The sequence below is a fragment of the Dictyostelium discoideum genome (assembly GCF_000004695.1).
Source record: "Dictyostelium discoideum AX4 chromosome 6 chromosome, whole genome shotgun sequence".
Taxonomy (NCBI): domain Eukaryota; phylum Evosea; class Eumycetozoa; order Dictyosteliales; family Dictyosteliaceae; genus Dictyostelium; species Dictyostelium discoideum.
This window is the reverse complement of record NC_007092.3, coordinates 983,859-996,358: the sequence shown is the minus strand read 5'-3', so window position 1 is coordinate 996,358 and position 12,500 is coordinate 983,859. Positions and strand designations below refer to the sequence as shown.

Genomic DNA, 12,500 nt, shown 5'->3' with positions numbered 1-12,500 from the left:
ACAGTGTTTTTATTTTTTATTTTTTGTTTTTTATTTTTTATTTTTTTTGTTTTTTAATCAATTTTAAAATATTTCTGGTTAAAAGAAATAAATAAATTGATTTAAAAATTTCCCCTTGTTACAATTTTCCATTTTAATTTTCATTAACGTTTAAACCAATACTTAAGGTGCCAACATTATTGAAAATTAAAAGCGGAAAATCAGAATTGGTGGATATAAGAAAATCAATTTATTACTTCAAACCAGAACAAAAATCTACTAATAGTAAAAATTAAAAATGTAAAGGAATTATTTTAGGTGAAATAAGTAAAAATAAATATGTTAATATTTATAATAATTAGCATTAAAAAAAAAAAAAAAAAAAAAAAAAAAAAAAAAAAAAATATATATATAAATAAATGTTTATTAGTATACTAAATCAAAACTAAGGAATTAAAATAAAAAAACAAAAAATATAGAAAATATCCATATAAGGAAATATTTAAAAAATAACTTTAAAACATCTAAGCATCAAAATAAATGTTTAAATAAATAAAAAAAAACAATAACATTTATTTTAATATTTAGATATTTTAAAGTTATTTTTAGGATATTTCCCTATATGGATTATTATTTATTATTATTATTAAAAATATTATAAATTATACACTAATCAAAAAAAATTAAAAAAATAAAGAATTTCTTTATAATAATAATATTAATATTATTATTATTAAAAATATTATAAATTATACACCAATCCAATTAAAAAAAATTAAAAAAATAAAGAATTTCTTTTTATCTTTTATAATTTATATAAATTAATATTAATTTTAATGTGTAAAAAATAAATAAAATAAAAAAAAAAAATAAAAAAATAAAAAAATTTCATGAAAATTTTTTTCATTTTTTTCATTTTTTTTTTTATTTTTGAAATTAAAATTGTTTTAGTGGAATAAATTATACATAAAACACAACGTAAATCTGAATCAACTTCAAAAAAACAAGATCAAAAATAAAATAAAAAAAAAAAAATCACCAAATCTATAATTGGTGTATTTTTAGTTGTTGTGTCATTGTTGTACATTAAATCTAAAATAAATAAATAAATAAATAACCAATACTAAATCAGATCAAAAAACAAAAAAATAAAAAATAAAAAATAAAAAAATAATATTTGAAAAGCGAAAATAATATTATTTAATAAGTGTAATAATAATACTAATAATAATAATAATAATAAAATTTTTTTTTTAAAAAAAAAAAAAAAAAAAAAAAAAAATATAGAATAATTAAAAAAAAAAATAAATGACTAAAGAATTAAATAGTAATTCGACACTTAATAGTAGTAATAATGGAAATAATATTATAAATATACCTACACCATATGAAACTAGTTTAGAGAGAATTGATTTAATTCCTTTAAAGAAACAATTAGATGCAGTGTTAAAAGATAGATCAGAAGATTATTGGGAATGGATAAGGAAATATTTATGTGGTAGATTATCAAAAAGAGAACTAGACTATTATGTCACTACAAATTTAAATGAACCAAATCGTATGTAAATATTCTAATAATAATAATAATAATAATAATAATAATAATAATAATAATAATAATAATAATAATAATAATAATAATAATAATAATAATAATAATAATAATAATAATAATAATAATAATAATAATAATAATAATCCAATTTCAATTTAATTCATACCTTTTCTCCTAACCCATTTTTATTTATTCATTATATATATACATATATAGTACATTTACATAATACATTTTTTAAAGCGGTTATATTTAATGCATTTTATTCGAAAACATCACCAACCATCATTGAACAAACTAAAGTTTCAATACCATCTACAACTCAAATATCATCATCAACTAATCAATCTTTACCAGCAAAAAGAAAATTATCATCAAGTACAAATTCAATAACTTCAACAAAAGAGAAAAAAGACAAAAAAGATGCATCTTCTACATCTTCAACATCTTCAATTTCATCTTCTTCCTCTTCTTCTTCATCTTCTTCATCATCATCATCAAAAAGAAAAAAAGAGAAAAATCCAACAAAGAGACCAAGAAGAGAAAAGAAAGATTCAACTCCTTCAATTTCAGGTTCTTCATCTTCTGTAACAATTTCATCATCTTTAAAATTAAAACAAAAAAAGAAACTTTTCCCAAAATGTAATTTTCACTTTATATATATATATATATATTTATAAACTCTATTAATATTAGTATGTGTATACTAATTGTTTTTAACTTTTTATTTTTTTTTATTTTTTATTTTTACCATTAATAAATAATAGATTCATTATTTTCATCACAATTACAACCACTTAAAAATAAAATGGAAGAAATTGCAAGTGAGAATGGATTACAAGGAATATCTAAGCAATCTATTATTTTTATGAAATTAGCATTGGAACAACATATTTTAAACTTTTTAAGAAAAACAAAGCCACACATACCACTGCCATCACCAAATTCACACTCTATACCACCTAATCAATTACCTCCTCCATCACCATTTTTAGATTATTTCTTTTCAAATATTGATAACCCTCAATCATCAAATGATGATGATAATAATAATAATAATAATAATAATAATAATAATAATAATAATAATAATAATAATAATAATAATAATAATAATAATAATAATAATAATAATAATAATAATAATAATAATAATAATAATAATAATAATAATAATAATATATGTGATGATAACAACAATCAAAATGATGAAAATAGTAAAAATATAAACAATGTAAATAACCACTTAAATAAAGAAAATGAAAATGAAAAAGACAATAAAAATGATGAAAAAGAAAATGAAATTGAAAAAGAAAATGAAAATGAAAATGAAAATGAAAATGAAAAAGAAAAAGAAAATGAAAATGAAAAAATAATTAAAGTTGAAAAAGAACACGAATTAGAACCAATGATTTTGAATGATAATAATAATAATAATAATAATATATGTGATAAAATATTACCCTTACCACCAGTGGTGGACGAATCACAGCAAAAACTTAATATTTTACCAATTCAAAAACAACAACAACAACAACAACAACAACAACAACAACAACAACAACAACAACCAACAACATTCAGTTTTAATAGTATTTTTAATTTTAACCAATTTAATGGATTAAACAACAAAAATAATAATAATAATAATGATAAATTAGAATTAAATTATCCAAAATATGTAGAATCAAATAATCCTTTATTGTCCCAATCTGTATCATTTTATAAAATCCCTGACAATATATTTTCAAATGCACCACCAACTTCTATTTTATCAACTCAAGATATTTTCTCAATGGTTGAAGATAATTCTTTAATACTTGGCAATGATCCTTTAGCATTTGAAAGAATAAATTTATTTCGTTATTAAATAAATAAAAAATAAATAATAAAAGAAATAGAATAATTAATTAATTTTACAAAGAATTTTTTTATTTATTATTACATGGATAAATTTTATTATATATTATTATATGATTTTTTTTTTTTTTTTTATTTATTTTATTTTATTTTATTTAATTTTATTATTATTTTATTATTTAATTATTTAATTTATTTTTTTAAAAATTATTTAAACAAAGAATTGTGAAGGTTGTTTAGAATTTTTAGTTAATTTAATAGTTTTATATTTTTGGGAAGGTGATTTTGAACCAGCTTCAGCAGACATTTGAGAGGTTGAATTTGCATTAAATTTATCGGTTTGATCTTTTAGATTAGCTACTACACGATTTAAAGCATCGTAATCATCATGTTTTGGACGAGTGTATTGAAGAATTTCACGAAGGACCAAATAGTATTTAGAGACTCTACGTAATGGTTGAGCTAACAATACTTTAAGTTCGGTATTTTGATCGGATTCGATACGTTTGAGATGAATTGCAAACAAAGGATACTTTTCAATGCAATGTTCCAAGACTTGAAGTGAACGAGTATGATTTTGAACGTAATAATTGTACAATTTTAAGAAACCAGCTTTCTCCATAAAGATATCACTCATGAGTGGTTTAGAATCCCATTCGGCGATACGTTCTTTCAAAGCGATGAGGAAAGTTTTATGACAAGAGAAAAGTGTTTCAAAATTACTACTGATTTCCAAGTTTTCTTGATAGCTTACCAATTGATTTGGAGTATCGATTGATTTTTTAATTGGTTGTAAGAAAACATTGTAAATATAAGTTAGGGAATCGACATACTCCTCCTCACTCAATGCTAATTCTTGAGCTAATTTTTGTTTCTTTAACATATTCTTTTCATCTTGAATCTTATTAAAACCTTTACTACCCTCATTGAGAGTGGTTGATTCACCAAATGCAGTTTGAATTAAATCTTGTCTAGCTGTATCAATTGCATCTTTAATATCTTTAACCCAATGTTCACGTTCAGCTGGATTATCAGTTGAGAATTTAAAAGTACCTTCTTGACTTATAACTTTTAATACATTTTGTTCATCGGTTGTATTTAATGAAGCGGTTGAAAGGTTAATAATATTTTTAAATTTCTTTTTCTCTTTACCAGGTTTAGTGAGAATCATAGCATCAGTGAATAGGAATACATAATATTTATCTTTTTTCAAAGTTAATGCACCCTCTGTGACGAATCTCTTACGAAGTGTCATTGTATTTGGTGGCATATCTTTGATTTGTTCTTGAACTTGTAAGATTTTAGTATTATTGTCTTCCTCTGATTTTTTGGTGTTAATTGATTCGGTTAAATCTTTAATGGTTGAAAGTGCTTCACAAAGTTGATTGAAATCCTCATGATCATTGGCTGTATATTTCAAAAGATCTTGCAACAACATAACATAACGTGGTAAACGTTGGATTGGAAGAATTAAGAAAGACTCCAATGATAGATTTGAAAGTTTTTCACTATAATCCAAAGAGGCCATATATGTTTTAAAACCATCGTATTTCTCTTTACATTGTTTCAATGTACGAATTGATTTATCATAGTTGTTTACATAATGTTTATACAATTTAATGAATGAAGTATTATTTAAAAAGATATCACCCATTTGAGGTTTACTATCCCATACTAACATTCTATCTTCAATTGGTTTAAGTAAATTTGTTTTATGACTTGATAGAATCACCTCAAGACAATTGAAAATATCCATAAATTCTTCACCTGTTAAACCATGACATTTTTGAGTCTTTTTATATGGTTCTATAAAGTTATCGTATACTACAGTTAATTGTTTTACATAGGTTTGTTCGGTTGTTAAAGTTTCTTCGGCTCTTTCTCTTCTCTTCTTTTTAATTTCATTCTCTTTCTCTTGTGACATCTTTTTCTTATGAATATATGAATCTTTACGATCTAATTTTTTAGGTGGTGGAGGTGGTGGTGGTGGTATATTTGCTGGTACAACCGCTGGTAATGGTGGTGGTAATGGTATAAAACTAATATCCATTGGTGCTAATTCACCATTTTCAAAATTTTTAAAATCAATATCACCAATATTAAATATTGGTGGTGGTAAATTATATATATTTAAATTACTATTATTACTATCTTCATCATCTGTTGTTGTTGTTGTGGTAGTTGCATTATCAATAAAATTTGGTGGTGGTGGAGGTGGTGGTAAATCGGTATTTATATTTAAATTTTGAATTTGTGGTGGTTCAGGTGAACATGGTGAAAATGGTGGTGGTGGTAAATTTGCTAAATCGATTGGTAATAATGATGGTGAATTTGATCTTACAGTGGTGGTTGTTGTTTTAGTTGGTGTTGTTATTGGTGGCGGTATATTTTGTAATGGTGGTGGTATATTTTGAAGAGGAGTTGGTGGAATTGATAATGGTGGTGGTGGTGGTGGTGAATCTAAAAATGAACCATTTCTACTACCACCACTATTACTAATTGGTGGTGAAATATTACCACTACTACTTGAAAGGTTACCTAAAAATTTTGATGGTAATAATGGTGGTGGTATACCTAATGACGGTGGCATCATAATACCACTACTAAATGAAAGTTTTGGTGTTGTTGACATAATTTTACTTAAATCTGGTGATGTAGTATTACTACCACCTCCACCTATATTTGATTGAAGGAATGACCCTGCTCTACTATTATTACCGCCACCACCTATATTTAATGAACTACCTGATGGACTATTACCTCCATTTGTCGTTGAAGTTGTTGGTGGTGCTGTAAATGCTGTATTTGAAGATGATGTTAATGTACTAGTTGGTGAAATTAATGGTGGTGGAGCTGAAAGTGGTGGTGGTGCTGTAAAAGTTGGTGGTACAAGTGGTGGTGGTGCTGTTAATTTATTTGGTGGTGCACCTATTATTTTAGTTATATCTGGTGATGATGATGTTGCTGTTGTCGTCGATTTATTAACTGGTGGTGGATTTGAAATTAATAAATTTGAACTTGATTTTGATGATGGATTAGTTGAAATGGTTGATTTTGAAAATGATGAAGACTTTGATACAGAAATTGGTTGAAATGTATTATTTGAATTATTATTATTAATTGTTGTAGTAGTTGTTGTTGTAGTTGAAGTTGATGATAAAATTGGTGTACTATTATTGTTGTTATTATTATTATTATTATTATTATTACTACTTAAATTACTATCAGTTGAAATTGAAGAAGAACTTGAAGTTGTACTTGATGATAAAATTGGTGAAGAAATTGTTGAAAGATCTTGTTGTGAATCAAAATCTGGAATTGGAATTAAAGTTTGTGGTGTACCAACTGGTGGTGGAATTGCAATAATCTCTACATATGATGCTGGGAAATAACCAATCTTTCCATTTAATTCACCCTTTAACCAACCTTCCTCTGATTTAATATCTAATAATACAATTTTGTCATCCTTTTTAAATGGTAAATGCCATTGTCCACTTGCTTGATATGGATATAAAGCTGTAGCATATAAATTCTCTTCCTCTAATGATGATACTGAATCACCTCCTGATGACACTGAATAATTTGATGGTGATTTTGGTAATGATACCGATGGTATATCATCAATTGATGTTGATAAATGATTTGATTGCTTTTTTTTTATAAAAATAAAAAAAAAATAATAATTAAGAAAAAAAATGAAAATATTAGTATCTTTTTGGAAATGGTTTTTTTTTTTTTTTTTTTTTGTAGATAATAAACTTACTTTTGATATAAAAGAAATTTCATCAACAAAAGTTTTTATAATACTAGTTACATAAGCAGAATCTTCCATAATTTGATTTAAAGTTTCTTTTTGTGGTCTTAAAATGTTTGGTGCAAATACTGTAGCTAAATTTTGACTTGTCATTTTATTAACTCTATTATTTAATGAAATTTTATTTAAAAATACCATTAAACTTAATACTAGATCTCTATTTACTTTTGGTAATCCATAACATAACATTCTTAAATGTAATGCTCTTTGTAAATGATCAGGATTTTCTAAATTAATTTTAAAAAAAAATAAATAAAAAAAAAAAAAAAAAATTAGTAAAAGAAGGAAAACAAAAAAAATAAAAAACTGGAAAACATAGTTTTTTTTTTTTTTTTTTTTTTTTTTTTTTTTTTTTCAAAAAAATTCCTACTTACTTATAACTTTAATAAATGTTGAATAATATCTCCAAATAAATAATGGTTCTGGTAATTCTCTTAAATATAATTTTAAAACACCAGCAACTGAATGAATATCTGAAGAATTAAATTTTGATAAATCACCTTTACCTTCATCAAAACTTTTTTTAATTTCTTGAATTGTTACACCATTACCTGGAATTCTGAAAATACCTTCTTCATTTACAGCATTAAATTTATCTAACCATTCGATTACTTGTGCTACAATTTTTGGTACCTCTGATATAAATGCTGCTTGATTTTGTGTTGTTACAATTGTCTCTAAGTCAATACCAAATATTATTTGACGAGACATTTTTTTTTTTTTTTTTTTTTTTGTTATCTTTTTTTTTTTTTTTTTTTTTATTAATATATTATTAACTTCTCTCTACTTTTCTAACCTTCTCTCCTTGTAAAAATTAAATTTTTAATTTTCTTGTTTTTTTTTTTTTTCCTTTCCTTTCCTTTCCTTTCCTTTTTTTTTTTTTTCCTATTAAAATTTTTTTTTTATTTTTTTTTTTACACTCTAAATTTTTTTATTTTTATTATAATTATAATTTATTATAACTATTTATCTATACTACAAATAAATAAATAAATTAATTAAAAAAAAAAAAAAAAAAGGATTAATATTTTTCTTTGTTGGTATTATTTAAACAAAAATTAGACATTTAAAAAAAAAAAAAAAAAAAAAAAATGAAAAAAAAAAGAAAAAAATAGTGATGAAAAAACTTTTATTTGAAAAAAAAATGAAAAAAAAATAATAAAAAAAAAAAAAAAAAAAAAAGTTTGGGTGAATGGAGGATAAAGATTTCAAAAAATTGTGCGAAAATAAAAAACCACCAAAAGCGATATTCCAATCACGCTTTTGTACGATAATATTTTAATGTTTAAAAAATTGTTTTTGATTTTTTTTTAATTCTTATTATTGTTATTTAAATTTTAAATTTTATTTCTTTTTTTTTTAATTTGTTTTGTTTTTTAAAAAAATTATTATTTATTTTTATTCTATTTGTATTGTCTATTTTTATTTTTATTTTTATTTTTATTTTTAAAAAAAAATAAAAAAAAATAAAAAAAAAATAATGGGTGATTGGTTGGAAATTAAAAGAAAAAAAAAAAAATTAACGACTATTAGGATTTTTTTTTTTTTTTTTAATCCAATTAATGATCCTGTTAACACAATCCCAATCTTTGATTATTTTTTTTTTTTTTTAACTATTTTACTTTTTGATCTTTTTTTTTTTTTTTTTTTTTTTTTTTATGATTGAAAGAAATATTTACATGTAAAATGAAAAATTAAATAACAAAAATAAAATAAAAATAAAAACAAAAAAAAAAAAAAAAAAAAAAGTTATATTATTTAAATCATTTAAATAAAATATAATTATTTTAAAATTTTTTTTTTTTTTTTTTTTTTTTTTTTTTTTTTATCATATGAATTGCAAACCCCTACTACTACTACTATCAATATTTAATAAAATTTACTGTACCTTATATTTGATATTTTGTACAAACAATTAACCGCAATATACAAAAAAATAATAAAACAAAATAAAAAATAATAAAACAAAAAAAAAAAATAATAAAATAAAAAAAAAAATAAAGATAATATAAATAAAATAATTAAAAAAAAAAAAAAAACACCCATTCACACACACACACACACACACACACAAACACAACATTGTTATTTTTATATCTCGAGATGAAAAAAAAAAACAATAAAAATAATAATTGAGTTACTATTTTTAACACACACCCCAACAACTTCCAATAGTATTTATAAAATTAAAACAATTATTTTTATTATTTTTATTGTTATTATTGATGTTGTTATTATTAAATTAAAAATAGGGATCTATTATAGATTGTAGGTAATTAAAATGTATATTTTTGATGATGAGATGATGATGATGACGGTGGTGGTATTGTTTTAAAAGGTAGTGTATGAATGAATTAAATGTAGGTAAATAATTATATTTGTGAATATGATTAGATATAAATTTCGATTCAATAAATATATTTACATATTGGTTTTTTATAAAATAATTATTTTTAGTTGTAAATAATTTTATTCTTTTATTCGTTTCTATCAATAAGTACTTTTTTTGATTAATTTAATTATTTAATTTTTTTATAATTATTTTTTTTTTTTTTTAAAAAATTTTTAAAAAAATAAATAATATTATTAATATTATTAATATTAATAATATTAAAAAATAGGGGGAAAGGACCAAATTTGTTTAAAAAAAAACCCCCAGGGTTTTTGGGGGGGAAAATAGGTATGGGGGGTTTTTAAAAAAGGGTTTGGAGGTTTTTTTTAAAAAAAAAAAAAAATTGGTTGGGAAAATTTAATTTTAAACCCCACCCCCCATGGTTATTTCAATTAAAATTAAAAGGCAAAAACCCCCAAAAAAAAAAAAAAATAAAAAATAAAATAAAATAAAAAAAAAAAAAAAAAAAAAAAAAAAATCTTACCTTTGGATTTTTTATATATGGGGGTTTTTTATAATTTTAATTTTTATTTTTGTTTTGATTAATTATTTTCTATTTTTATTTTATTATTTTATTGCTTTTTTTAATTGTATTTGATTGATTAAGTACAAAATATATATTTGTATGTAAAATAATTTGCTAAAAATAAAAGTAATTTTTTAAAACCGTTAACAAAAAAAAAAAAAATTAATCAAAAAAAAAAAAAAAAAAAAAAAAATCAAAAAAAAAAAAAAAAAAAAATATTCAAAAACGAATTTTGATCAAGATGATCGGACAACTACTTTTTTTTTTTTTTTTTTTTTTTTTTTTTTAATTTTCTCGACAAAATTGCAATGAAATCCACGCACATTCGTTTAATGTTATTTATTAATTAAGGTAAAATGATTAAAAATGATTTTTTTTTTTTTTTTTTTTATTTTTTCATTTTTTTTTTTCTTTTATTTTTAAAGAATTTAAAGTTCAGTTTAGCTTTTATTTTTTTATTTTTTTTATTTTTATCATTTTTTTCATTTTTTTTTTTTTTTTTTTTTTGTTAATAAATTTATTTTATTAACAAATTAATTATCTAAATTCAACTCATTTCATAATTTCAAACAATCAATACTTTTAATTTAATCAAATCTAGAAAAAAAAAAAAAAAAAAAAATTACCAAAAAAAAAAAAATTAAAAAGGATTAATTAAAGGAATTAGTGATTGAGATTTAAAACATTTGAAAAGTTCCTAAAAAAAAAAAAAAAAAAAGTAAGGTGGTATTAATATATAAACAAATGAGATTAAAATTTTTTTTTTTTGAGATGGTTGCAAAAAAATGGGAATAAAAAAAAAAAAAAAAATTGGCAGGAAAAAAGTTTGTAAATTGGATGTTTTATTTGTTTTAACACTAAGAAAGCCCACAATTTTCAACAAAAATAACTTTTTTTTTTTTTTACCTTTTTTTTTTCAATTAATGATAAAGTGTGTGTGTGTGTTTTTTTTAATTAACCAATAAAAAAAAAATAAAAAAAATAAGTTTTTTTTTTTTTATTTTTTTTTTTTATTTTTTTTTTTTTTTTAATTAATTTTATTTTTTTATTTTTTTTTATGAATAATTTTTTTTAATTTTAATTTAAAAATAACTTTTTTTTTTTCCTTTTTTTTTTTTTTTTAACAAATTATATAATTCACAAATAAATTTTATTTTTTTATTCAGATTATTTTTTTAAATTTTAAATTTTTATTCATAAAAAATAAAAAAAAACAAATCATAAAAAAAAAAAAAAAACAATTCACACATTTTTTTTTTTGAAATTTCCCATTTTAAAAAAAAAAAAAAACAATAATAAACAATTAAAAAAAAAAATAGAAAATGTTAAAAATTAATAAATCCAAATTTGGATTTTTAATATTTTTAACATTTTTAGTAATAAATTTTTCAAAATCAATTCAATTTAATAATCAAATTAATTTTAATGATAATGGTAATGAAATTTTAAATAATATTGAAGATCAAAGATTTAATAATGTTTTATTAGATTTACATATGGAAAGAGATTATAAAGATGGTAATAAACAAATTTCAACAGTTTATGGGCTAATTGAAAGATTATTTAATTTTGAAATGACATTATTCTTTAAATTAAAGATTGAAGAATCCGAATGGATGACTGGTGAATATTATGAAATTTCAACGGAATCAGTTGAAAATGAAGATTCCTCAAAAAATATAACATTTGTAACGATTAGGGCAGATTCCGGTGTGAATTTAGCCATGGGTTTACAATATTATTTAAAGTATTATTGCTTCTGTAGTTACACATGGTCCGGTGACCAATGTTCAATCACAAGTTATAGCCAATTACCAGCGGTAACAGAGGGTAGTGTATCGATACCAGTGATATCAGCCTATAGATATTACATGAATGTGTGCACATTTGGGTACAGTACCACATGGTGGAATTGGAGTAGATGGGAGCGTGAGATCGACTGGATGGCTTTGAACGGCTATAATCTACCATTAGCATTCGTTGGCCAGGAGTATATCTGGTATCGTGTTTTCAGTGAGCTCGGTTTAAGCTTTGACCAAATAAGCACCTGGTTAACAGGTCCAGCATTTTTACCATGGAATAGAATGGGTAATGTAAATGGCTGGGGTGGGCCAATTACATTGGATTGGTTAGAGAAACAAAGGGATTTACAAATTAAAATATTGGAGCGTATGAGACAGTATGGTATGAAACCGGTGTTGCCAGGATTCGCCGGTCATATACCAGGCGCAATTCAGCAACTCTTCCCACAAGCAAACATTAGTGTTTTATCAACATGGTGTAATTTCAATGGTACATTCTACTTGGAGTCAACAGACCCTCTATTCGCCAAAATCACCACCATGTTCATCGGAGAGTTGATTGATGTATTTGG

At 22.0% G+C, this 12,500-nt stretch overlaps 3 protein-coding genes across 3 annotated transcripts in view; 2 read left to right on the top strand and 1 right to left on the bottom strand.

The window, feature by feature from the left end:
* Nucleotides 1–1,287: 1,287 nt before the first annotated feature.
* DDB_G0292000 (hypothetical protein) lies at nucleotides 1,288–3,404 on the top strand (the record flags this gene model as incomplete). Its single annotated transcript, XM_629757.1, has 3 exons — nucleotides 1,288–1,537; nucleotides 1,751–2,176; nucleotides 2,302–3,404. The coding sequence occupies 3 exons, from the start codon at nucleotides 1,288–1,290 to the stop codon at nucleotides 3,402–3,404; spliced, it is 1,779 nt and encodes a 592-aa protein (XP_629759.1).
* A 201-nt stretch (nucleotides 3,405–3,605) lies between these two features.
* On the bottom strand, nucleotides 3,606–7,919 carry xacA (RhoGAP domain-containing protein; the record flags this gene model as incomplete). Its single annotated transcript, XM_629756.1, has 3 exons — nucleotides 3,606–7,043; nucleotides 7,158–7,435; nucleotides 7,583–7,919. 3 exons carry the CDS (start codon nucleotides 7,917–7,919, stop codon nucleotides 3,606–3,608), a joined length of 4,053 nt encoding a protein of 1,350 aa, XP_629758.1.
* Nucleotides 7,920–11,448: 3,529 nt separating this feature from the next.
* Nucleotides 11,449–12,500, top strand: part of naglu (hypothetical protein) — a gene marked incomplete at both ends in the record, with an annotated part of 2,397 nt that continues 1,345 nt past the window's right edge. Inside the window, one exon of the mRNA XM_629755.1 lies at nucleotides 11,449–12,500. This exon is cut by the window's right edge and continues 1,345 nt beyond it. Coding sequence (XP_629757.1) covers nucleotides 11,449–12,500 — 1,052 coding nt within the window.